Source organism: Nasonia vitripennis, chromosome 4, assembly GCF_009193385.2.
Source record: "Nasonia vitripennis strain AsymCx chromosome 4, Nvit_psr_1.1, whole genome shotgun sequence".
Taxonomy (NCBI): domain Eukaryota; kingdom Metazoa; phylum Arthropoda; class Insecta; order Hymenoptera; family Pteromalidae; genus Nasonia; species Nasonia vitripennis.
This window is the reverse complement of record NC_045760.1, coordinates 21,399,139-21,425,161: the sequence shown is the minus strand read 5'-3', so window position 1 is coordinate 21,425,161 and position 26,023 is coordinate 21,399,139. Positions and strand designations below refer to the sequence as shown.

At 38.9% G+C, this 26,023-nt stretch overlaps 1 protein-coding gene and 1 long non-coding RNA gene across 14 annotated transcripts in view; one reads left to right on the top strand and one right to left on the bottom strand.

Moving 5' to 3' along the window:
- The first annotated feature begins 312 nt into the window (after window positions 1-312).
- LOC103317556 lies at window positions 313-21,918 on the top strand. Its single transcript, XR_512905.4, has 2 exons — window positions 313-777; window positions 20,470-21,918. It is a non-coding gene; the product is annotated as an uncharacterized LOC103317556 (long non-coding RNA).
- Window positions 12,976-26,023, bottom strand: part of LOC100114793 (junctophilin-1) — a 39,829-nt gene continuing 26,781 nt past the window's right edge. For 8 of the 13 annotated variants that reach the window (XM_032599069.1, XM_032599066.1, XM_032599065.1 and 5 more), the window contains 2 exons: window positions 18,393-18,602; window positions 12,976-17,584 (listed from right to left, as the gene is read on the bottom strand). In XM_032599069.1, the coding sequence (XP_032454960.1) occupies window positions 17,498-17,584; window positions 18,393-18,602 (297 nt within the window). In that variant the 3' untranslated portion in view covers window positions 12,976-17,497. Of the gene's footprint in view, window positions 17,585-18,392; window positions 25,928-26,023 lie in introns of those variants that run through there. The other 5 variants (XR_004344856.1, XR_004344857.1, XM_032599073.1 and 2 more) reach the window with 3 other exon arrangements.

Below are 26,023 nucleotides of genomic sequence, written 5' to 3'. Positions count from 1 at the left end.
AGTGCAAATATGATACTGAAGGTAACCTTTAATACGCGCGAGATTATTAAATGTACACGCCTGAGAACGGTACGACTCCCCGTACGACATTATGGATTTTTTCCCGACGCCGATCCCTCTTAAAATGATTCTTAAAAAATGTTCCCATTGATGTTGTCGGGGAAAGCGCGCGACCCCTCGCAGTTCATTGAACGTAGCTGCGAGAAAGACCGGAGGGTTGATTAGGCGAATGCATAATTCAAAAGGGAGAATAAATAAATATCTGAGTTTATGCACTTTGGAGATATATTTTCTTGCCCCCCTCAATTCTTATGTATTTTTTCATTTTCTATAAAGTGTCGCGAAAAACAGGTTACGAATATTATTATGAAACAAAGGAAAGGCGATTTCCGGTTTCCGCTTCCTGCTGCCAAATTTGTTTGATCACGTTTTTTGGCCGTTGGAAAGTTCTCCCAAACTTCGCGTTTTTAAAATAAGTACAGGCATATTTTCGCGCGTTATATAACAATATCGTGCGTATAAACACAACGCGCGTGATGAAGCGAGCCATGGAAATCTCTCATGGCGATGCTTTTTCGTGCCGAAACGCACAAACAGTTCGCGAGTGAAATCGCAATTGCGGCTAAGTAGTATGCAGCGCCCATCCGACACGAAAAACGGAGGAAAACGAAGACAGAATTAATTGCGACTGACGAAATAAAATCGACGGGGTTTCAAGAGGAAGCGAAGCCGCGATCTTCCGCCTACCGTCGATAGCTATTACATACGCATACAAAGGTTATCTCCCGTTTTTTGCTTTTTTTCTATCGCGGCGGAGTATCTATTTCGTGTCTGATAATACTTGTTTGATAATATTATCAAAATCTCGTCAATTTTAATCTTTTGGAAAGAAGATTTACGTGTTTTGCGAATACACGTCAAATATTCAAACGCCTCGCGGGAGATCCAAGCGCAGGCGCACTTGACGACCCAATCCCGCTTTCTCTCTCAAGACACGTATATAGATATAGGTGTGCGCAAGTCGCCAGGACCGCATCCATACCAAGATTATCTGCGCAGCCGCGTGTATAGCGTCTTCGTTTTTCGTGTCCCTCCCCCCCCCTCGGCGTTTGATGCTATACTACTGCTATATACTATGCTACGTTTCGAGCTTTGATGCGAGTTTTGATGCTGTGCCTTCCGTCCGCTCTTTCCTTCTCTCTCTCTCTCTCTCTCTCTCTCTCTCTCTCTCTCTCTCTCTCTCTCTCTCTCTCTCTCTCTCTCTCTCTCTCTCTCTCTCTGCGCTTTGTTTTCTCGGAGAGAACCGGCTTCTGCGTATACCTACTCTATATACCTATTTTACGAACATGCGTGCGAGAGTCGTCGTAAATTTCGCCTTCTATTTGAGGGGGTCAACAGCATTGGAATGGGAGTTTGAGCGCGAATAAGATAGGGACTCTACTGCGTAGCATCTCTCCTGATGGAGAATTCTTGAGAGAGGAAGATTGTAAATAACGCTATACCCGCAGGATAATGACGCCAATCTAATTAGATAATTATATTCGGGCCGAGAATGCGTATTACAATCGTAGAATCCTGCAAGTTCGTTTTTTTTTGTTTGTCAAATTTCAAAACTGCGTATAATTAAAAGCAATGCAAAAGAAAAACAATTTTGCTGAAATATCGGATATGTTTAATTCACTTAAATTTACCGAAAAATCTATACTTGCTTCTCTCATTAGATTGATTTTCCTTTTTTTCGTACAATACTAAAGGCAAAATCGCGCGCTGAAGAAAAAAAATACGAACTCAGCCACACCGATGCAGCGTGCGCGAAACGTATATGGGTACATATAAGCGCACACATGGCTTGCTTCCCTTCTCTCCGTATGCGCCTCGGGGGAGAGAGACTCCTGCGGCTATGAGCTTCCGGACTTCGCACCCTCTCTGCGAGTATTTGCATGGTAATAATACACGCGCTGGGCGTATTGATTTCGAACTAGTGCGCGCTTTGGCTGTACATGAAGGATAAATCTTGTATTCCTTCTCGCTGTTGCGCGCGCGTGCGATGGCGTCAAGCGCTTTGTTCTCGGTTTTGTCTTCGTAGATCGTGTCTCCTAAAGGAATCGCAAGTATTTCATTGCGTTATGGTCATTTACGCGGGCCGATGCCGCCAGCCATCAATGCGCACTCCAGTTCACAAACTCGCTGCATCTCGATCCGCTATACAGTCACGCTACATCCAGAATCGCAAGCGCTCTTATATAATTCTGCGCATTCGCGCGCCGAAAGAGAGCTCCCGAGAACTGCAGTCGAGCATGAGCGGCAGCGGCAGCAGCAGCAGCAGCAGCAACAGCCGGTGCTGGCCGGGTATTTTCGTGTCTCGTCTTGGCGGTCTATTTAGGAGCCGCAAACGGAAGAGCGAAAAAAGACGGAGGAAGCGCAGAGCCGCAATCAAGATTTTTGCACGTGCCCGAAGAAGCTAGCGCAGGGAACATCGACCTCGTAACCCACTTCTGTGTATACGCGTCGCGATTGCAGTCGCTGCATCGGCCGTCGTGTATATTCTAATCGAACGTAATTTTCGCTTGAAAAGTGCGCGAATCTAAATTGCTTCGGGAGTCACGCGCGAACTGGCTCGAGGTCGCTCGCTTCGCCGCTGCTGCGTGAAAAGTTTTTCATTTTTGAACGATTACATTTCGCGACTGACGCGCCTTCTCCATTCATTAGCGCGATAAATCGGACGAGTCGAGCGATTCTTCGGACTCGATTGGTCGTACGAAGCTTGAATGAATGAAACAACAGCTTCTTTATCCCCCTTCGCCGTCTTCCACATTTCAATTCCACGGATCAGGCAGAGAGTAGCGTTAATAATCTGATGACTTTATTCGAACGCACTTTCCGCACCTGTACATCGCGAAACTGCACCTGATCAAAAAAATGAATAGTAAACATTGGCATAAAAACAATTTCCGCGACTAAAGGACGAGAGAGAAAGAAGGGCCCATCACGATCGTTATCGTTCGTCGTCCGCGCGATCGTTCGAGGCGAAACGTCAGCCGAACAAATCAATACTGTCGATCGCTGAATCATAAATAATCTGCTTCGTGTATTATACTCGCCGGCTTTCGTCATTGCCAAGACTCGGCCAAAGAACTTTTTTAATAGTTGCAACTTTTCTTTTCAATCGTTCAGTGCGGAGCAGTAAAGTTTCCGCGCGTGCAGCCCGTTACAATTAATTTAGTCATCGTTTGCTATAATTGCACAAGTGTTGCGTTGCACATGCGCCGGGAAATTCGAAAAAATGCAGTTATGGATCTGCGGGAATTTTATTTCGAGAATCCAAGTATAACGGCCGTGGCTATGTAATTTGCGAAAAATAAAGCATGGGCGCATCGTGTTACGAACGCATGCATAAAAAACGGCAACTCCGGTTATCGGTCATTGCTCGCGTACAGCAGCTGATTAATTTCCTCCAAGTCGATACATCATAATATATTCATATCCTTTCGACACACGTCGTTCGCGCGCGTTGCTTCTGCCTATCTCACAAAAATACGTGTCGATGTTCACGCAATTATTCGCACGCGCCAATCGCGAACCTATCTCGCAGTATCCTGAATATTCGCTTGCAAAAGCGAGCTATTTGAAGGGGACCGGCTGTTTTCGTACACGGCGGATCCCATCAGCCTCTAAACTTATTTGAAAAGGAGCGAGAAAACAGCAAAGTCGTAGTACGCATTGCATCACGTTCGGCAAGTGAAAACAAAGTGCTAAACCTCGCGTAAAAATCTCTACTCTGCCGCGGTACATGCGTTTCAGTACGAAAGCATGTTTATTTACCTCGGGCGATATGAGTCACGTGTGAGTATGCGACGTGCAGAAAAACAATAGCGATAGCTTAAAAGCTCTCTTGTATAGCGGCTTCTCCGGCTTCTCGATCGCGAAACGAAATCCCAGCAGTATAAGCAAAATACGCAGCGAATCGCGCCACTCGAGACTACTTAGTCATAATGATCGAGGCGTCTGGGACCGCAAAAATGCAAATCGGCCCGTGGCTCCGCGTCACAATAATATGGTCGTGATCGCGCGCTATGACAAACTGCGCCATTTCGCTTTTCCCTACTATCTCGCCTCCTTTATCCGTAACAAGAGCAAGTGCGCCCCGCCAATTTTCGGCTTTGAATCTCGCAGGAGAAGAGATTACTGATGCTTCTGCGGCGATTGTCGCGCATTATGTATTTTTAGTACTTACGCCGCTTGTGTGAATGCCTGCAGCGATTTCGAGTTATTTCGCGTGTGTGCGCACTGTACATGCTATACTTTACTTGCGGAAGAGAGTTCTCGAGTTCTCTACTGAGTTGTGTAGCTGTTTTATACCTAGCGTGTGATCGACACAACTCGGATCAAGCGGTAAACAAATTTTTATAAGTTTAGATATTTGGTAAAAAAAAGCATAACTGTCCGAGGAAGCACCTCTATCGAACCGATAAAAAAAAAGATATCGGACCCACGCTCTCCCGCTCGAAACGCTCCCCCGCGAACCGTGTTTGTTTTGGCGTTGAATCTCTCTCCCAATAACGAATTCCGGCGCGCAAGAAAAAACAAAAGTTGCGTCATTCCCAGCTGCCGGGCGTATAGTTTCTCAAAATTCGAATTTCGAGAGCTCCGATGGTGAATTCAATTAGCAGCCGAATGAGTCGTTGTTATTTATCGCGGGTCAGGATCTGAAAATTGAAGATATCTCCTTCCCCTTTTTTCTCTCGTTATCTCAAATAAACGTACACGCGCGCGCGCGCGCGGAATTGAAATGAATGACGAGACGAGTGCCACGTGCGTTAGGAATGTGTGTACGACGTACGTATTAGCAAACCTCCAGCGTGCGTATAGAGACGATCAGACTTTCATTCAGACAATGAGACGAATTTTACGAGAATGAGATGACATGCGAGAAGAGATGATGAACTTGTTGGTCGAGTGTTTGATATAATCGCTGATATGTATACGTATTCGTAATGCTTGATTTGCTAACTCTTTTGATTCATCGTTGCGATTCAAAATTGCATTGCGTCATAATATAGACTTTACGCGACGAACGATCCGGTCTCACGCACTAGCGTGTCAATTTTCGCCAACTTTCATGAATAAGCTAAAAAGGAGATCACATGTGCGCGAATCGCGAACGTCGCCTCGGTACGGGCTTGTTTATTTACTCTTTATCTTTATCTCTAGCCAACCATAACAGTATAGAAACATCGGTATACGCACGGATTACTCCACTCGCGAAAACATTACCGCGCATATCGGACAACAGCGGAAATCCCGCGCGCAGGTGCTAACGCGTGCAAAACAAACCACATCTTTATTATGATTGATATAAATTATAAACACCGCGATGAGCACCGCAGCGATCGGAGATTCAAGTCACGGCGTGTACCGGTACAAGGCTCGGCTAAATTTTACGACGAGGGTCAGCTCCTCGCTCCCGTATTCTATTTTGGAAAAGGGCAACGCGCCTTGCGTATTAGAGACGAGTGCGTGAGCGATCGGCATCCACATATATAGCACAGTGTGTGCCGCAGCACATCTTGCTCGACGGAGCAAGGGCAAAATCTACTGCGCGTTTATCTCTCGAGAGCTACACACGTGGCCGCTCATATAGTATATACGGGTACAACGCACTTTATACTTTTCAAAGATCCGCACTATATCTATACTGCGCACGAGGCAGAGGCGAAGGTCGCGCGCACTCCGTTGTTGCTATTACACGTGCGGAGTGCGCCGACCTACTTTTTTCTTCTCCGCGGAGACGAATTCAACTTTTTTTCTCCGTGGATTGCCTACTTTTGGGTGTAAATATTTCGGGCTTGCTGTGTTCGTTGATATTTTCGGAGCTGATGTAAGATCGGCAGTGATGTTGGCTAGACTCGTCTTATCTCGCGCATTGGTTTTTGCACGGATTATTCTACTTTGCCGGTTGTTGAATCATTTTGTTTTGATTTTAGGATGGGGAAAATGATTCTTTCTATACATCGCAAATTTTTCGCGGAAATGTGCAGAGTATTGGAAGCGATTGCTCTCGATCATTGCGAGTATTTTCAAAATACGAGTTTAATGAAATAGTCGATGTTGAACTTGATTATGAATGTGCAAAAAACACTCAGCATTGCATCTTCTTAGCATTTTTCTGCGACGCAATATTATATCATTTTACTTTGGAGCTGCTAACAGATAATATGTTATGTTGCACACGAGTATATTACGCCGTTAATTTGTTTCAAATGTTTTCATCGTTAAACATACAATACGCGTTGAATAAAACCTCATTTTTTAATTAACTAGACTTGGCGCAGTGCGCTGCGCGCACTGTAGTAGACTATAATTTCATTAACTTATTAAATGGAATATAAATACTTGATTGATATTTTTAATATTTCTTTTCTATCACGGAAATATATCAAACTTTACAATATATGATTCATTTCGCGCTCATATAAATTTCAAAATTGCCGCGGTTTTGTCGCCAACTTCCTTTTAAAATTTTAAGGTTATGTCTCGAGAATAGAATAGTCTCGAGAGTAGAATGTCTCTAGAATATTATAAATACACAAATTATAATTTCATATGTATTATAGTATTATATTACATTATTTTAATATTAGAATCAATTTTAGAAATCAAAAACAAATCAAAAAATTCTAACGATACTTTTGACGCATGCCCACAACATGAGCCAATCATATTGACGCATTCTTGGCTTCAATTCATCCGGTCATGACTTTTTTATATAGGGATTTGTCGCATGCGCACTACACGAGCCAATCATATTGACGCATTCTTGGCTTCACTTCATCCGGTCATGACTTTTTTATATAGGGATCATTTCTTATCCATTGCACAAAGAAGTTTGTTCTCTGCGGAAAATTTATAACTTTTTAGTGTTAACAACCGCAGAGCTATTTATTACAGCAGAAGTTTGCAAAACCCATTTTATGAATAAAGCATGGATATGCATCGCTATTGTATAATGTTGTCCCGTATCAGGTGAAGTGTGAATAACGTATTGAGGATTTTACGTAGGAAGCTTCTATATTTTTTCGCAATTGTGCTTCATATTGCGCGATGAAAAATATTAATTATCGCGCGCATAAAAAAATAATAAAATTAAACGACACATGTGCGTGGTGTAAACAGCTATATTCACGCGACTAAAGTGCATTTCATCGGCAGCCGATTTTCTCTAAACAGCGAATGACGATATTCGATAGTGACTGCTACAATTTCTTTCGAGATATCCGTGCACATCATGTAGTTGACGCAATTGTGAGAAAGCGTTATAATATGTTGCTTCTTCGTAAATTACAAAATACTTTTTCCCTCTTCAGACTCTGCGCAACAACCAAGAACGCCGAAAATACTCGTCCCAAAATTAACCATCAGCAAACACGGGCTAAAACATTCAGAGACCAGAAGCAACGAGCAACGTTGATTAAGCTTTATGACCCATTAGCAGTTTTTCTGGCTCGCGGTTCAAACTCCATGTGGAGATGAGAAGAAAAAAAATGTAAATAATCGAGCATCTCATCCGCCAAAGTTCTCGCTCCTCATAGTAGGACTTATGTCAGATTGTCAGAGAAAGAAAGGGAGAGAGAGAGAGAGAGAGAGAGAGAGAGAGAGAGAGAGAGAGAGAGAGAGAGAGAGAGAGAGAGAGAGAGAGAGAGAGAGAGAGAGAGAGAGAGACAAAACGTGCTGCGCCAGCGACCCATGCGGGAGATGCGTGAACGCTTCGAGGTCAGCCCGCACGTGTGGTGCGGTTGTGCCGCGCTACGGTGAGCTGAGTCGTTACATATAGTATAGTATACCTTAACAGCGCCAGGAAAGCGAACATAGGGCACTTTTTTTCTAATAGGAAGATGTAAGTGCGAGAGAGAAAGCCTTTCCCTCCCTCAGTTCCTTTTCGACCCCCACCACTCAAAGTTTGGCGGACTCGAAGTAGTCCTATTAGAAAGAAAAGGTGTCGACTTATGGCTGAAATTTAAATTATGACGTGTAGCGTCTTGGCCCGGGCTTCTCACACTAGAAAAAAATTCATATATCTAAAATTTGATAAATTCAATAAAATGCACAATGAATACAATTAATAACGGAAGTTATATATTGCTAAAAAATGAATGTCAACAAATTTTGAATGGAAAAAATCGGATCAAAGTTGCTCTACATCATAGTTTCATTAAATTATTTTTAATATTCATTATGTATAACACTTTATCATTATCAAAAAATATAGACTTATTTTCCTAAATTTATGAACAAGTAAAAATTAGTTGAAGCGTCAAAAGCATGATTAAAATTTTGTAATAATTATTTTTAATTTGCAAGAACATTATTTAAATTTACTTTAAATAAAAATTAAGGCATGTATTTTGTACTTATTTTTCTCCTATAATATTGAATATCAATTATACCTTATATTTATTACATGATGTAAAACTATTTTAATCCGATTTTTCCGTTCAAATTTTGTTGACTTTTAATTTTTTAGTACTACACAAGTTAAACTATTATTTGCATTTACTATGAACAATTAAATTTACAAAATTTTGGATAAGTTATTTTTTTAAGTGTGAAAGGTCCGGGCTGAGGCGATACACATGTGATTAACAACCAGGATCGGGGCCCTTTTTTCCTAGGATTACTTCGCCTTCGAAACTTAATCGATCATAGCCTAGCAAACGTCGAAAAGTGGGGGTCGAAAAGGAATTGAGAGAGGGCAGCTATGTTCGTTTTCCTGATGGTAACGCTTCTATGATAAAGAAGAGACGCCAGTTGCTGGTGTTCTGTATATTTTAATACAGATTTTTGTTGAAAAGGAAAGGATTTTTTCAGATATGGTCATGGAATTTGCTTGAAATAAGGGAGATCTTTAGCTAACCTAACTTTAACTATACCTAACGCTTGTATTTTTACATTTCTCATTTCGGATATTGATTTTGGGCGGAGCAGAGTTTTTGTAAGTTCAATGTCAAGTCTTCGAGTGATGTCACGCATTGTCTAATCTAATATTTTTAAACTTCCGCTTGTTTGATTTTAAAAATAACCGAGTTGTCTTTTTCAAAAATTAACAGAGATAAGGTCAAATATTGTGAATTTCTCATGAGTTAGAATAAAATCTTTTTATTCTAGTGTGCAGACTAACGCAGTATTTTCCTTTTTCGTCGAGGGTCATTGAACGATGTTGTGAATAACCGCAGCATCTCTGAATAAACTTTCTAATCGATTTATTGTTTGCAACATACTTTTAAACTGTCTTTATAATTAGTATGATACTTCATAATTTTTGTTATTTTAATCTTTCTAAAAAAATAAATAATAATAATAAGTAGCGCACCTTTTTCAGATTATCAAAATACAAAAATGTCAACCTAGTTGTTCTTCTTTAAAACAAGTAGGAAAAGCACGCAGAAGCTATTGAGCTTAATAGTTACATCACGTCATAAAGCTTGATTTATATCGATGTGATGACCCAGCGCGTTCGCACTGACAAAAATGGTAGCGTGATGCCGCGCGTAATTCGAATCGACTAGATTTCGTTGATCGAGATGAAGTTTGTGTGAAAAGAAGTAATTGATTTTAGCAGAATTCTACTCGGTGCAAGCAACAAACTGAATTAAAGGTGAAAAAGACTTAGATTTATGTTCTAGGTCTTGTGTTTATTCGATTGTAGGTTCAAAAACAAACTTAGTTGCGAACTGAAGCGCGTCTCGAGCTCATTTCCTTGATCTTCTTTTCCTCTGAAGCATCTCTCCTCGGTTTCCCCCTCCATGGCGGTGTTTTGGGCCCTGAGAGAGGGTGCGTGCGGATGGCTGCAGTGGCGGAAGGGTCTGTCGCAAAACCTGCGGCGAATGAGCACGTTGATCCGGCTCTGCTGCGCCGTGCCGTTGGACGGCATGTATAGTTTTTCCCAGACCTTCATTTGGTGCTTCATGGTTTCCCCCTTGTATCCACGCTTTTATTGTTCTATAACCTGCTGAGAGACGAGTGATAATCCTGAATTCTCCGCTTATTTATTGTTTCCCGAGTTTTTAGGTTTCGGCGTTTTTACATTATGCGTTTTGAGTTTCGCGCCTAATGTGAGAGTCCCGAGTTGTCCGCGGTTTTGATGGTGGCGTCCTAAGTATTTGGTACGTGACATCGGCACTTCGTAACATCGTTCTTTAGAAACTCCCAAGCTTCTTCAGCTTCTTATTTGATCAAGTCTTTATATAAACTAATCAAAATTTTTACGACGAATTCAAATTAAAATATGCATATTATATGTATGTATAGACATTAGTAGCCCTGGTAGAAAAATAGCTTATGAAACTGTTAGCTTAGTAACAGTAGCAAAAAACAAACTTATTTAATAAAAGATTATAAGCTTAAATTCAGCTTTGACGCGCATAGCTAATACAATCATAACCTTTTTTATTTGTAATAATAACAAATACGAAACTTTTAATATATCCGTCATCAAGGTTAGCAAAAAGGTTACAAAGCCATCAAAATTTACCAATTTTTGTAAGTGTAAGCAGTATAACCTAACGTTGCTTTGAACTGACAGAATTTCAGGTTTATTGCTTATATTTGCAAAAATGTATGTATATTGATGCAACATTAATACTTTGAAGGCTTTATTTTTTTTCTTTTTTTACTTTTTATATAAATAATACTACCCCTGATAAAAATAACTTATTAAATCCGATTCGAAAGATAATAGGGTTTAATTGGATTTCTTAATCGGAAATTATCGAATTAAAACCTATTTAATCGATTAAAATCTATTTAATCTGATTATAACTTTTAGTCGGTTTTAATCGGATTCAATCAGTTGTATTTTTCAACAAATATAACATTTTATTTAAAAACACAACTGTTTTAATTGAATAATTTCCGATTAAGAAATCCAATTACAACCTATTACCTTTTGAATCGCATTTAATAAGTTATTTTTACCAGGGACACTAAATACATGGTTAACGTTAAACAAAGTCAATATTAAGTACTAATTACTCTTATTCAATACAAAATCAGTTAAATTTCAGCTTATTTCCGCTTAAAAGCGATGTTGCTGGAAGTTTACCATAAACTTATGTCGTGAGCTTCGATAAGTTTATTTTGCAAAAATGAGCTTATTTTAAGCTGAAAATCAGGTGGAATTTCTACCAGAGAATTTTTTATCATAGTTTGAATGAGTGCTTACAACGCATGAAAAACGATCCACATCTTTATGATTTATATAAATTATAAACACTGCGATCGGAGATTCAAGTCACGGCGTACGTCTCATCATAAGCTTTTCTCATTCCACAAGCAATTAAAGACGGAAAACATGCTATTTAAGGTTACTGTTATATAGACATAAAATGTGTAATTTTTTATGAGCATGAAAAGAATTCACTTTTTGATTTATCAAGATTTTTGTTACTTAGCACCAAAATCACATAAGGTAAAATGCCCAATACTTGGACAAAATGAAAATGTAGACCTATACTTGGACACTTGAATATTTGCTATTGTGATAAAATAAAAAACGTAACCTCAAAAACTAAACTGGATCAGTATTGTAAACGTCATAAATAATAATATTGATAATATACTAATGATATTGATAACATTTTAACAAAAATCAATGATCAAGGATGATTTAAAAGACTGCTCTCGAGTCCCATAAGAGCAATTTTTTTCAGTATTGTCCAACTTCACCGAAAACACAATTTCCATAAAGCAGTAGTTGGGCACGTTTAATTACAATGTCCAACTATTGGGGCTAAGACCGCGCCCGAGTACTAGATCAACCGTGTCAAATGATGTCCAACTATACCGTGTTTTGATGCCACTTTTCAATATATATTTTTATTGTAATAACTGATTGTTTGAGGTTCGGTTATTTTAAATTGAAAGTTAATTGTACCGGCTAAACGATGGTGTAAAAAGATTTTAATACTTTGCAATTTATCTGTGCGAAATAAATAAGCTTCTAAAATTTCCTCAAAATCTGTCCATGTACTGGGCATTTTACCTTAAATGTACTTGTAACAATTTCCAGAATTTAAATGGTATCATCTAAAAGTCAATTTAAAAGTATTCGGAGTTTTCTGCAATAAAACTATCCGTCTCTGATGATATATTATCACTTTATCCTAATGAAGCTCACTATAATTATGTGCTAATTTCACAAAGTCAACGCCTCTTGCAATTATCGACGGTTGTTTTTCGCCTCTTTTCTCGCCTAGGTCATCGATCTCGCGGCGGCTATCCACTAAAGAAGAATACTTTGTATCAGTTGACGTGATAACCCGCTACTACATACACCACCAAAAGTTCATATTTTTCATTACGTCTAATTTCGTATAATACTTTACTATACCTATACATATATGTAGAGCCATTAATTACAAGTCTAAACACTGATTTTATACTTAGCCTACATTTTAGCGCACAATTTTTAAAGCGTGGTATTTTATAATGCGATTAAAAATACGTATATGAGTATTGTTGTCTAAAATGTTATCAGTCCGGCTGACATATATCTCTATAGTCTGCTATGATGTAATGGTATACATGATATCTATGAAACTGTGAAATCCTATCCCAGTTAGATAAAATTAATTAGCCAGACGACAGCTGTGTGGACAATAGTATATTTCGATACAAGTGCGCAATACAAGTGCGTGTAGAATCAACTTTTCGCACGAGTATCGAATGTTATTTTTTGATACAGGGGCGGAAATGTGCTTGAACGCACGCGGAGTGTGCGTAAAAGTGCATTTTACGCGCACTGTATCGAAAATAGACTTTGTTTTTATTGACTTTTTAATGACGTTAAAAATATTCCTTTCCTATATATATATTTTTGCATTAGAAAAATTCAGATTCTTCAGATAAGGATATGCAGATGTTATATATTTAGGAGAGAATTTCTTAACAAATTATATCGCAAAAACAAACACATTGGTATTGTGGATTTATAATACAAGTTTATTGAATAGCTGGTCTTGCGCAAGTTTTCCTTTTGCATCGAAATAAAGAAATAATCCTCGAGGCTATTTTTCGTTCTGCTTCATTTCGAAGATACCTATTTTAATAACAATCATTGCAATGCTCATTATAATACAACGCGACAATAATTTTAAATGTAATAGTATCAATCATACATATAATATAATAATATAATGACAGTTCTTATACAATAATATAAAATATAAAGAAGAATCGATAAATATGTTTACATACATATGTGTTTTTTACAAAAATACATATGTGTTTTTTTTTAATGTATAATTATGATAGAATAGACTATAGTCAAGAAGTTGTCAACAATTAAAATGTACAAATGGATATATTATAAGAATCGTCTAATAAAAAGTCAAAAATCATATTTTTTCTTTCGTATTTCGCTCTAATATTTTTTGTCGAACTCTCAATAATAAACTCATGCTGCGTACGCTCATATCTGTACAAAGTAAGTTTCCACTTTATGCATGTCATGATATGGCTTGGATTCATTTATAGAATAAGTAACAATTCATTAATTCTATTTGCTGCGCGAGATTCATCGAGAGGACGTGCATATAAGTAGCTGCAAGCAATTTTTCGCGTTTATAAGATGCTGATCAATGATAGAAAATTGACATTACGAAGGTTTGGCGCTTGGCTTATATGAGAGTAACCAAGATTAATGATAATGATACGTGAGGAATTGAATGTCTAGAATAACGTTGTCCTCCAAATTACGATTCGCGCAATTTTGGTTTTCTACTCATCGATTCTGTTGTCTATTTACTTGTAGTATTAAATGCCATAAACGTATATATTTTACTGATTTCCGGTTTAACAATTTATAAGTGGTAACCTTTGTCACTGCACATTTGTTTGTACAAATACACTGTGGCAATGTGCGAATGCCGTTGACGCATGTGCGCTTAAATTGCTGCAGTTTTCTTTTCACAAATAGAGATCAAATAAAAAAAACGACGTTCTGGTAAAATAAATAAATGAAAAATAAAGCGTGCACTAAGCGTCAAGAATAATTTGCACGGGTGTAATAGGCAAGCTCACGCTTGAAAATTATTATGGACGCTAAATTCAATGATCATTATATTGATGCAGCATCAATCTACGATATGCATGGATTATTATCCTTAATGAAGAAAATAACAGGAAAATCGACTCAGCAGTAATCATTCCTTGAATCATGATGGCATGTTAGTTTGATTAAAAAAAGTATTGACATCAAATACGCAGCAAAATACAAAAAAATACCCATGATTTTTATTGTATCTTTTATTAGTTTAAATATGAATCAAATCTTATGATGAAATACAACAAAAAACGATGTATCAACGTGTTTTACCTTGAAAACGCGTGATCTTCGTATACATTCATATTCTCCCGTAACAATATTTTTTGTATAATGTATATAATAACACTGTACGCGCTCAGCACGACCGATGCGAGATGTTGTTCACTTAACCCTGCTTAATCCTTTACACGGAAAAACGCGCTTAAGACTTACAAAGACCTCATTGTATTTTTACGAATTTCATTTTATCCTTCGACAAATTATGATTCAATTGATTACCAAAACTCTCGGCATTATACACATCGATGAAATAAGAAGTGAATCGATGTAGTTATACAGCACATATAATACACGCAATCGAAATTTTTTACAGATTCAAAGCGCCTGACAAGATATTGTTCTTTTTCGCTTTCTGTCAATATTTATTTTTCAAATCGAGAAATCTGTTTCTTAAACAGAGACGTCTTGACTTTCTGAAAATGTTCGTCGTAAAAGTCTAGAAACGCACACGCACACATGACCAATGCCCGTATTGCGCGTACATTATTACAACGATGTAAGGATGCTTTTTGCCCAAGTGACTATACGTAAAGCTACGGCGGTAAGAAAAAGATGTATAATAACGCGGGGAATTCAAGTTCATCCTTTGAGGAAACATTATACTTTTCACTCCCCGAATCCTCTGTTTCATGCAGATTTATACTATATATAAGTTTACTCCGTTTTACTGAATTCCTATGTCGATAAAAGTTATACAATGCTTGGATCCGAGAGGCCCGACATTTTTTACACAATCTGGATCGATAGAACTTTTAGTTTTGCTTATTATTTTTTTTTCTTGTTAATGTATACGACAGCGATACATTTTGGCTTGAACGGGCTAAGGAAAAAGGTGTGGCGTCGATTAAACTCTGTTTTGTGAGCTTTATAAATTTTGCCTCCCATTATCAGAATTTCGTATATATGTGTATATGTTTCGAGATTGGGCATTTACCACGCAACGTGAAAAAAACAATTTTCACCCGGTACCTGCAGATTCGGAAGGCATAGAAGGCACGAGGTACCGACAATTTGTCATCTTTATTTGTTCCTTCGTGTATAAGCCAAATAAGTTAATAATGATAAATGTTTCGAAATTTTTTTCATCTTCGTAACTTTTGCACTCTTCCATATAATTGCATACACGCATTCTTACATTCTGACTCTGGACATTCGCTCGCTACAAAGTCTCGTCTCCGTTTCACCGTGCAGCTACAACAGTTTCTGGAAACTCTTCTTTATTTTTTTTTTCCGACCGAAAAAATTCGATCCCCCTCCTCGGCGCTTTCTTCGATCTCTCGATAATCACGTCGAATTTTTATATACTCTATAAAGACTTCGAGCATCGAACCGCGGGTTTTATATTAAATGTATGTCTTGAAAGCGTCTTTTTTCAGAAATAGACACGGAGTAAATCGTTAAATTTTTAGTGTAAACGCCAAAGAGGAGGACGAAATGCCATTCTCTATTATAAAACGTCTTTTTGCAGTATATATTTATCATATTCGTTACGTTACCATAGTGTTTCGTTCTTCTTGGTGTGTAAATATAGCGTCTAATATATTAGCGACTTTGTCGAATGGATTCTTCAAGAAATAGATAAGTAAATATAGATAGCAGCAAGTTACAAACGTTGTGCAGTTTATTCATTACTTTTTATTATCCATATTACTCGTTCTGATAAAATACTCGAATATTATTTTGCATTTTGTCGCTCTGGCTTATCTCGTAAAGTGCAAAAACGATCTGTCGATATGCTAATTTCTCCGGCTTTATCCTAAGGTCACCTCCCTCCTCGTATCCTCCCGACTTTCGCCTTTACAATTAATACAGTACAAAGAGCAATTTCAGTCGACTTCGGTGGGTCTCGATCGACGTCCTCAAAAGCCATACCTATAATATAGTCGTAGTCGTCGCGCCTACTAGATAAAAGGAGAAAGCCCTTGGCAGCAGCAGCAGCAACAACAACAACAACGAAAAATAAATAAATTAATTCGATTGGCGTCGCACTGCGCGCCTGCGGCTTTCGTCGCGACTTTGGGCCCTGAAATTCGATCCGTAAAGTCGATAAATTTTTTTGTTAAAGTCTATAACAGTCGCGATCTCCACCGTTCGTCGATCGTTTTACAAATATTACATAAGGTTTTTTTTTTATTCAACTGGTTTTTTTCTTACTTACTTATACTCTTTGTGCGCACAAGTTACGATCAATTGGAGTCTCGCTGAAACAATTAAATGGCTTCGCTCTTATGGCCCCTCCCTGCAGCCACATTCATTTATTTAGCTTCATTCAATTTATTACAATTTCTTACTTTCTCTCTCTCCCTTTTTTGCTTTGACTTCAATTGAAGATTCATTAGCGGAGCCTTTATGAAAACGTTCAGTGTAAAAATAGTAGTATACAGTAATTATATGTTACAGAGCTTTCGAAACTCGAAAAATTTTGTCAAAACTCGACCAGCAGAACACAAATGATAATCGTCACGCGGTCGCGTACAAACCTATAACACGAATCCCGGCCTCTTAGCTCCTCGTATTCGGTACGTCGCGCCGACAATTTTACGACAGTAGCAGTGTATTCGCATTACTCGTCATGTGTATACACCGATCGGCATGTATATGACGGCTCTCATTCGCTAAATTATTCTACAGACGTGCGCGTGTCTATGTATAATATGCCACCGGCTCTTGATCCCCGTGTATGCTTCTCTCATCTCTTAAAAAAAAGTTTTTATCAACCAGCACTTAGCGCGAAGCTCAACAACAAGAACAACAACAAAAAACCGCGACAACAAACAAAAATTTCTTCCTTCGCCGCGTATAACATCAGTCACGGCTTTAGTACTTTCAGTTTCAGCAGCACTTGTGTGTGCCAAAGCCGTGTCGTTCTCTCCTCATCATCATCATCTTCGTTCGAAAATCGTCCTCGTGCAGAGCATTTCCTTCCAGGAATTGTCAAATGTATGAAGCATACAATCAATGGCCACCTGAATGCTCATCTCATCCCCCATATCTTTTCGTTAAAAGACATCCAAAGAGTTAAGAGAGTTATGAATCATCATTTCGAGTCCTCGACTTCTCGCTTCAAGTGACCTCCACGACTCGATGCTCAAGTCGATTGCCGCCGGCCTGTTGATGCTACGTGAGCAGCTTGATGAACATCAACGCCAGCGATATGTTGATGAACAGTACAAGCATCACCAGCTGCTGTCGCGAGAACCAGTCCTAGAATATAAAAGTATTACAGACTTTGGCATCGGTGGCCGAAGCTCTCGCCTGAGTGCAGCCGAGAGCGCGATAATATATATGTATATAAGATACGTTTGGAAAGCAATACGATGTTAATCATGAAAAGTCGAAAGTCGTTGCTGATCGGTAAGAGGCCGTCGACGTACTGATACCGATCAATGACGATTTCTTTGAAACTTCAACCTGCATGAAGGATGTTCTCATATTGCATGCCACATGCCACGCAGTCGGGTCGTGTAAACGTCACCCTGGGATATTTATAGGAGTAAAGTCTCGTCATGCATGCGCTATTGATTGTTAAAAAAGGTTGCGTGCTGGACGAAATTGTAAATGGACCACAACAACATGAATACAAAACACATGATGGTTAACGGATGGATTATGAAACTCTGTTACGATGTCAAACGACATGGTTCGAGAGTTTGTCTTCGACTGAGTGAGTATAATCATGACATCTCAAACTGTTTTTCATCAACACTTGAGTTAACAACGATAGCCATTATAACACCAAGAGCAACGTAAGGTTAATCAGCGAGCATAGCCGTTCACTACCACAATCATTATAGAAACCGAGTACTGACCAGCGTGTCCATCTTGCTCGGCTCAGAGAGATGTACCTCAAGTTTGCAGTTAATCATGTAAGTCTCGCGAAGGAGAACAAGATTCTCTCTCGCTCATGCAACTCGATCGGTGGATCAGTAAATCTCTCTGAGCGCTCGCAAGCATGCCAAACGCAGATCTCTTTTGCGCTCTCTTTCTCGCCATGTGGCACCTGGACACTCACTTTAACCTGAGGACTGACTAGGTAGAGCAGAGGATTGGCCTTGAGCCTCTCGTGCTCGTAGATTTGCTTGCGCACTTCCTCGCGCCTCAAGCTGCTTAGCACGCTGGCCTCTTCCCTAGACAGCGGTGCGGTTGCGGCCAGTTGGATCGGCTGCGTCACGTCCGGCAGTGATTTTTTTCGTTGCAGGCTCATCGCCGCCACCGGCATCGCCTAAATAACAGGGCAGATGGAGTAGGAATTGCAACTTTCTATGCTATTTTTTTTTCTTTTCAATGCCACACGCGCGCTTCTTTTTTCCTTTCAAATTTGACTGTATAATGACCATATTGAAGCTACATTGAATTGTTGGTGCTTGTCATTGAAGCTATAACATAGTTCCAATGACAAATTATAATATAATTTTAATGTACCTATTTCAAGTGAAAATTAAAAGAAGTTAATCGTTGTTGATGTGTTAGTTGTTTCATGCTCTTATTGCACACAAAAAATTATTAGATATAACTCAGGTGTTATCGCTACATCGATAAATCGCAGTATGATAATAGTAAAAAACGAAAATCCAAGCTATACAACGAGCTTATTTCGACTGAGCTCGGTCCGCACAATTTTTACTCTTTCAAGACAAACGAGGGCCGTTATATAATTAGCATATTCCACGGATACGTTTGACACTTTGACAGAGAAGTCCGCAAGGCAGATTCAAGGGAAGCTTGACGTCAGGGCTTCACGATGAAAATAAACGCGCGTGTGAATTTTTGTCAGAAGTTTCCATAAATCAATCGTCGAATATACGCTGGTCCGCGTGTTATTTCGCTAATTTAAGACGGTTGAAGAAACAAGCAGAATTCGTCATACCTTCCTCGAAGCCTCGCCTCGTATCTTTTCCTTCCGGGGAGAAAGAGAGATGGAGTGAGGAGGAGAGAGAGATCGGATATAAAGAGAGAGAGAGAGAGAGAGAGAGAGAGGAGAGAGAGAGAGAGAGAGGAGAGAGAGAGAGAGAGGAGAGAGAGAGAGAGAGAGAGAGAGAGAGACGGAGATGACCCCGGAATTATAATTGGACACCTCGATTCATAAGCTATGCAATTCCTGGCCGAACTACCAGAGGAGTCCTGGAAGCCGGCCAAACGCAAATCCTCGTCCCCATAATTTCGCTCGGCGCCATTGTCGCCCCATCCTTGTTTTTCATCTACACGATCGACCGTGAAACTTTTCAACGACGCGTGAACTTGACGCCACGACAATTTTGGCCGCAGCGTATTGTGATTTAGTAGCGGGGTTAGGACATCAGTATACTGATCTACCTTACCGATCGAGGGCTTGTAATGTTCTTAATTGTAGAAGCTTTAGATGGCTGTAACGTGGTTTTAATTTAAAAAGCCCGCGAAAACTGGTTATTACGGGCTCTGGACGAAGTTCGCGAATCGTTTGACAAAGTTTAGATACGGGCGATCTTAAAAATTTTAACGCCCATTAGAAGACTATGAATGAGTGCCACTGAACTTTGAAAAAGCGTTGCGTTGTTATTGTCAATAGGAAACATTGTCGCAGCTGCTATAGATGATAAAAAAGGCTAGGATAGACTACTATTATGAGCGAGCAAATGTTACAGCTAAAGTTGTCACGTCTAATTTTTGTATAAATATAGCAAGCTGTCTCAATGTCACTACGAAATTAGCTATTGCTGTGCAATTGAATGGCCGAGTTTGAAAGCATCATACGATGATTCTGTGCAAACTGTTTTCTTCCTTATCTATACGTGTGTATTCGAAAAACAAACGGTTTTGAAGTCGTACACGATCACCAGTAAATTTGCAGGAGATTAACGTCAACGCGGGAACATCGGTAGCGAACATTCTCTGGGTAGCTCTTGAACCTTTATAATAAATATCTTTACATAATTGCTCACGTGGTGTGCCATTGAAGCACCGCTATTTTGGCAGAAGCTCTCGAAAACATGCCCGAAACTGCTGACTTACTTCACAACACACAATCGCTTGTCGAAATAGCTCACATTATATTATTTTTCGCGTAAAAAGGCAAAAAAAGCTAGAATAAAAAAAAACACTTTATTCTACAGGAAGACACCATCGCGAAAGGAGAAATATCTTTTGGAAACGGCCACTTTCAATCATCGACGCGACTGGGATCTCGTACCTCAACGGGTGGCGCGACGATCCAGGACTCGGAAGCCCTCCTGGCCATGAGGGCTGGACTGCAGAGCAACGCCTCCTCCTCCTCATCCGGTTCCGAAGACCAGAACATCTTCCCGGCACGTGTATTACAACAATCACTTATCGCGTTATCAGTGGTGGTGACCCATCGGGTGGTGCCGGGTCACCACCTACGAGACTAGCGATGTGAAACGGAGAACTTTTGTTGTTTATGTGCAGTGGAGGCCAGGCCGCAGACTGAACGTCCCCGCGCTCTAGCGCCTTCTCTCTCTCTCTCTCTCTCTCTCTCTCTCTCTCTCTCTCTCTCTCTCTCTCTCTCTCTCTCGCGCGCGCGCGCCTGCGACGGAAATAGAAGAGTATTTTCCCCTCTCTATCTCGCGGCCCCGGTGAAGAGTATACCTGATGATCATGATGCTTGATTCACCTGATTAATGGGCTGTGGGTACACAATGGCATTGATACCGTTGGAGCGAGACGAAAACAAGACGCAAGACTGAATGCTTCTCTCTGCGATAATTTTAAAGAAGACGAGTGCCGTGCAAAGTTTGAAATTGAAGAAGAGAGCTTACGGCGGAATTGATATGAGAAAAAGTGAACTGTCAAGAATGTAAAATCGGAGAAGACGAAGATTAAGTTTGGAGACAGAAAGAATCCTAACTCAAACGCCCACCGAAGAACCAAGAGACATTTTCCACTTGACCAAATCGAGCAGTGCATCGTCGCGTGTCAACGAGCGCGGCAATTAGTGCTTCCGTGCAAATAATCGGCGACTCATCTACCGAACAACCTGGTCCCGGACCCCAGCGAGGCTTCGCGAGAATTATTTTGGGAGCTCCGAAATATCGCCGATTGTAGAGCTACTGCTGCTGTCTCTGCTTCGTCTTACACTTGTGCGTGTATCGTTGTCCTCGCGCAAATATTTGGCACGCGGATTACCCCCGAACGAACGAACCGATCGAAGGGCGGGGACGGCTGCTTCTCTTTTTTCGAGACACACGTATCGTATTGTTCGACAATGTTATTTTTGCGCGAGCTCCCCGTCTCTTTCTGTTGTGAGCTTTTTACTGCGTGTAGAATTTGCCCGATGCAACATCTGAGTTTAAAGTTTGTTTTTATTTGAGACGCCGGCGACTTACTTCCTTACGTCGAATGGTTATAAATAATTTTCTTAAAAATGAGAAAAGAATAGAATATTTTTAAATCCACGATAGAATTCAAATCTGAACCGTTTTTACGATCGACGCTCCCCATTAGAACCAAATGCATTTATAATTGATCATTCTTCTTGTGTGCATATAAAAAGGTTTCGATATAAAGCATGAGACACAATATAGATCTATAAACTGTCTGGATAATTCTTTATAATTTATTCGTTTCGAACACATTTAAAGGTTTCCTACATCAATGATTCACATAAAATTTATTCTCGTACTGAAAGTAATGGCTCAGAGTGAGTCAATAAAACTCATAGATTATTTACACGTTGACGATATAACACGTATAAAGCAATCACAGGAACGAAAGAGACTCTGAATCTCTCTATAAACAAATTTGAAAAAAATGTCCACAATTAAATCTATAGCATAATATTACGATGTCCGAATAAATGAACGCGTAAATCACTTTTAACACACGCACGTTGACTTACACTCATTAGACACATACACAGTCCAGCTTTTTCTGCGGAGTATTAGTAGATTATTTTTTAATTAGCAGTGGCCATAAATAATTATAAATAGAGCTGCTCTTATGGTTAAGTTTTTGTTACATTGGCCCTGTAATAGGCCCGTCACAAACAAAATCATGCGTATAATATGATGACAAAACTCGATCTTAAAATATTTGGCCATACACATATGTATATATGTATACTATATTTAAATATATAATATTACTTTTAACTATAGTAATATTTTTATGTACACATACGTTTGCACACTGCTTCATAGTCCGCCTTGCATTTTCTTTCATGTGTTATACTTTGTTCTTTATAAATTCGTACTGCATAAATATTCATTTGTGCACTTTTTTGAATTATTTGTTTTACACACTTTTATATTATTTCGTCATTATATTCATCATATTTTTTTTTGTAACAGTTATATTATATATCGTAGTAAGTCGCGACCCAAAAATATTTTTAAATAATTGTATGTGTATATCTTATTTTCCACGCATTGCGTTTGAAAATATGACGCGGAAAAAGTACCTGCGCCGATCAAGGATTTTTCATTTTGAAAAAGTAAACCATTATAATATATGCCGAGGTATGTTTCGTGTTTACGAGAAAAGACACTTTGCGAAGCTTGGCACTTGAATATTCTTCCTCGAGATTTTTCATTATTACTCTTTTCGTAATAACAATGTATTGTGCAAACAATTCTCGTGATGTACTATTATTTAAATTAATTACTCTAATATAAAACTGTATAAAAATTATCAAAAGAGTGAAGATATTCGAGCTACTAATATAAATACAAAACATCGTGTACTGAGAGTATATATGAAAATGTTGTTTCCTAAACAACGTCAAACTTACAAACATGGAAATTATAAATGCGTGAATATGAAATATTGTTTCACTTATAGGACCATTCTGTATCCAAATCGTTCGCAGTTGAACCAAATCGAAAAATATACTCGTTTAATGATCTGCAGTTTTAGAGATATAGCGTAAAGTTTAAATTCTTTATGAGTTTTATTTATACATCTGCGAATCTAGAAATGGCTCGCGATTCTCGGTAGTTATAATATTTATAGTTATAAGAATAAGGACACCGATTGGATTAAGGCGAAATCGTACATATACGTTGCAGAATTCTTAGCACTTTGTTCGTTATATACTTTTATACAGATTTTTACGCATAAACATTTCTCTCAACCTTGCAATAAGTTCCCTTCCACGATGGATTTATAGAAATATTTTATCGAAAAAAAGTAATAACGTTATTGCTGAGAGTCCCTCAAATGTAATGAAAAAATTTACTTTGCAAAACGTATAACGGAAATTGAATTGGGTAATCCTAGCTAGATTGGTTTGTTACATACCAATATAAACTCTATCTATTTTTGAAGGAACTAAAAACTTGCAACACGAGACTACACTCATAGTTTACACTATCAAGATCACTATTCACTAGAATACGTTAAATACTTTTTCTATAGCTATTATCTAAGCTGATGGTCGATATCTCAAATACTGTAATGTTATGTGTCAATGCGGTACATGGCGTAATTATACAATATATGCTGTATACAATAGAGAGATAAAAGCATGCGTTAGAAAAATAACATCTTTGACAAACAAGGGGGGAAGCGGTGTGGAGTTGGAAGAGTATATAAATATTTGTTTTTAAAAAATACGTGTGTTTTTTATATCATCAAAGCTTATTCGAATTTTCAGAAAAAATTTTAAAGTCTGCGGAGAACAATAGAGCAACAATATAGAAGTGTGAGTGTCTGTTACGTATGCACAATAAGTATACAGAGGGAAAATAGGAAATTGGACTTCACTCGACGCCTTGTCTCGTCGCATTGTTCAATAAATTGTACACAGGTCCGTAAAAACGTTACACGTAAATCCTTGGTCCCCGCCTCCACACCGCGCGCACAACCCCCTCGATGTTCCTGCATTTTTCCCACTATTATTGTTAATATTATCATATGCTATACCTGTGTGTTTTTGTTGTATTCTCACATACATAATCGTATGGCAAAACACGTTTATTATCATCGACATAACGCATATTGATCGGACATTTGTGTTGCATCTAGCTAAATATTTTTTTCATACATTTTTAGTAGTCCATCATTTGAACGATGTATAATATATAGTTTGATGGCCGTCTTTGTTGCACTACACATTTTAGGTGCGTTATATTTTATACGCGTTGATCGATTGGCTCGAGGTCTTTAAAGCATTTGCCTCTTCGAAATCCCCCAAAGTTTTAACGGCCGGCATCATATCTCGTTGCAGTCTACGAACGGACGAATTCTTTATTGAACGTTCACGATTGGTTTTCGGGGAGTCGAACGAAGGCAAATGGATCAGAGCCTAAGACTTTGATTCGAACAAATCAACGACTGATGTGAAAGTTCTCATATACTTAACGTTACGTTAACGCTTACTTTGTTAACGTTGTATGTATGCACTATATTCTAGTTGTAACGCTGAGAAACAAATCGCAAACTGGAGGGCATTAGTTGCTCTGGAATGAAGGAACATGTGCGATTAATAACGATTATTGTTCTTCGCAATGTAGCGTTTTCGTCTCTAACGAGCAAATTTTCTTTTTTTCTCTTTTTTCCTTTTGTCAAAATATCGAACCTTGCAATCATACTATTTTAGTGAATCGGTACGATCGTGCCGATCAAGTGTAAGATTCACCCTGTAAATTTGTGACTGTACCGAGCGAACATCTTTCGATATAAATGCTTTTACGATAGAAAAATAAGCTCTTTCGGCGGTATTTCGAGTGCGACGTTTCGTCGAATATCTGTATATAATTTCCAAGCGCCAATTCAGATGACCACTTTATTATTGAGCTGGTGATTGTTGTATTGTACTAAGAAATCGTGGAATCGTGGTACTCAGATATCGTTATCTTGTGAGAAATAGTCGCTCGGCACACGTCGTGGCAAAAATTTGTCTGCTGATTCAACGCGGAAACAATTGCCAGAAAAGAGCCGTCAGTTTGTTTTTGGACGTAATAACGTCCATAGACGTCTGTATCATAAAATTATCCATTTACAATATATCACAAATTCTCACAATTGTTTCCAGTCGAGCAACATACACGCAACTATCCAAAATTACAAGACGAATATCAGCAGGTACATTCATAGATTTTCATAATTAAACAGCGTAATTTGATCAGGACGTATCGTAATATATTTGCTGATCTTCCTCTGTTTCCTTAAAATTATACTCAAGCGTCTCTTTATAGTCAACGTATATTTTCATTCGTGAACATCCGGACTTTCATTATCGATCTGTAAATAGAACACATCACCTATCCCTCGAAAAATATTTCTTTGATCACTTCTTTTATATTTGCTAAAAGTATATGCGAGTATTGTGGCCAGGAGAGTATAATCCTTTTGACTCTTGACACTTTGTTCACAATAGTTAGTTGTACACCAGTAGCGCGAACAATCGACAAGGATGATCAAGCACAGTTCGATATGATTCAAGAGTGAAAATGCTCACACTCTCCTCGCTAGTGAATATTAATCCTTATTTATAGTTATCGACGTTCGAGTGATTTTCGCTTGTTAAATTGGAATGAGTTAGGATACTTATACTTAGAGGGTTGCGCGGCCCTTCGCTGTTGCGGTGAAGGCGGGGACCGTCCGGCTCGCGTCCTGGGTGTCGGCATGCACAGAACACAGCACAAATCGCCAAACAGTTACAGACAGTCAGACAAAAATTGCAAAGAGAGATCTATCGGGATGATGATG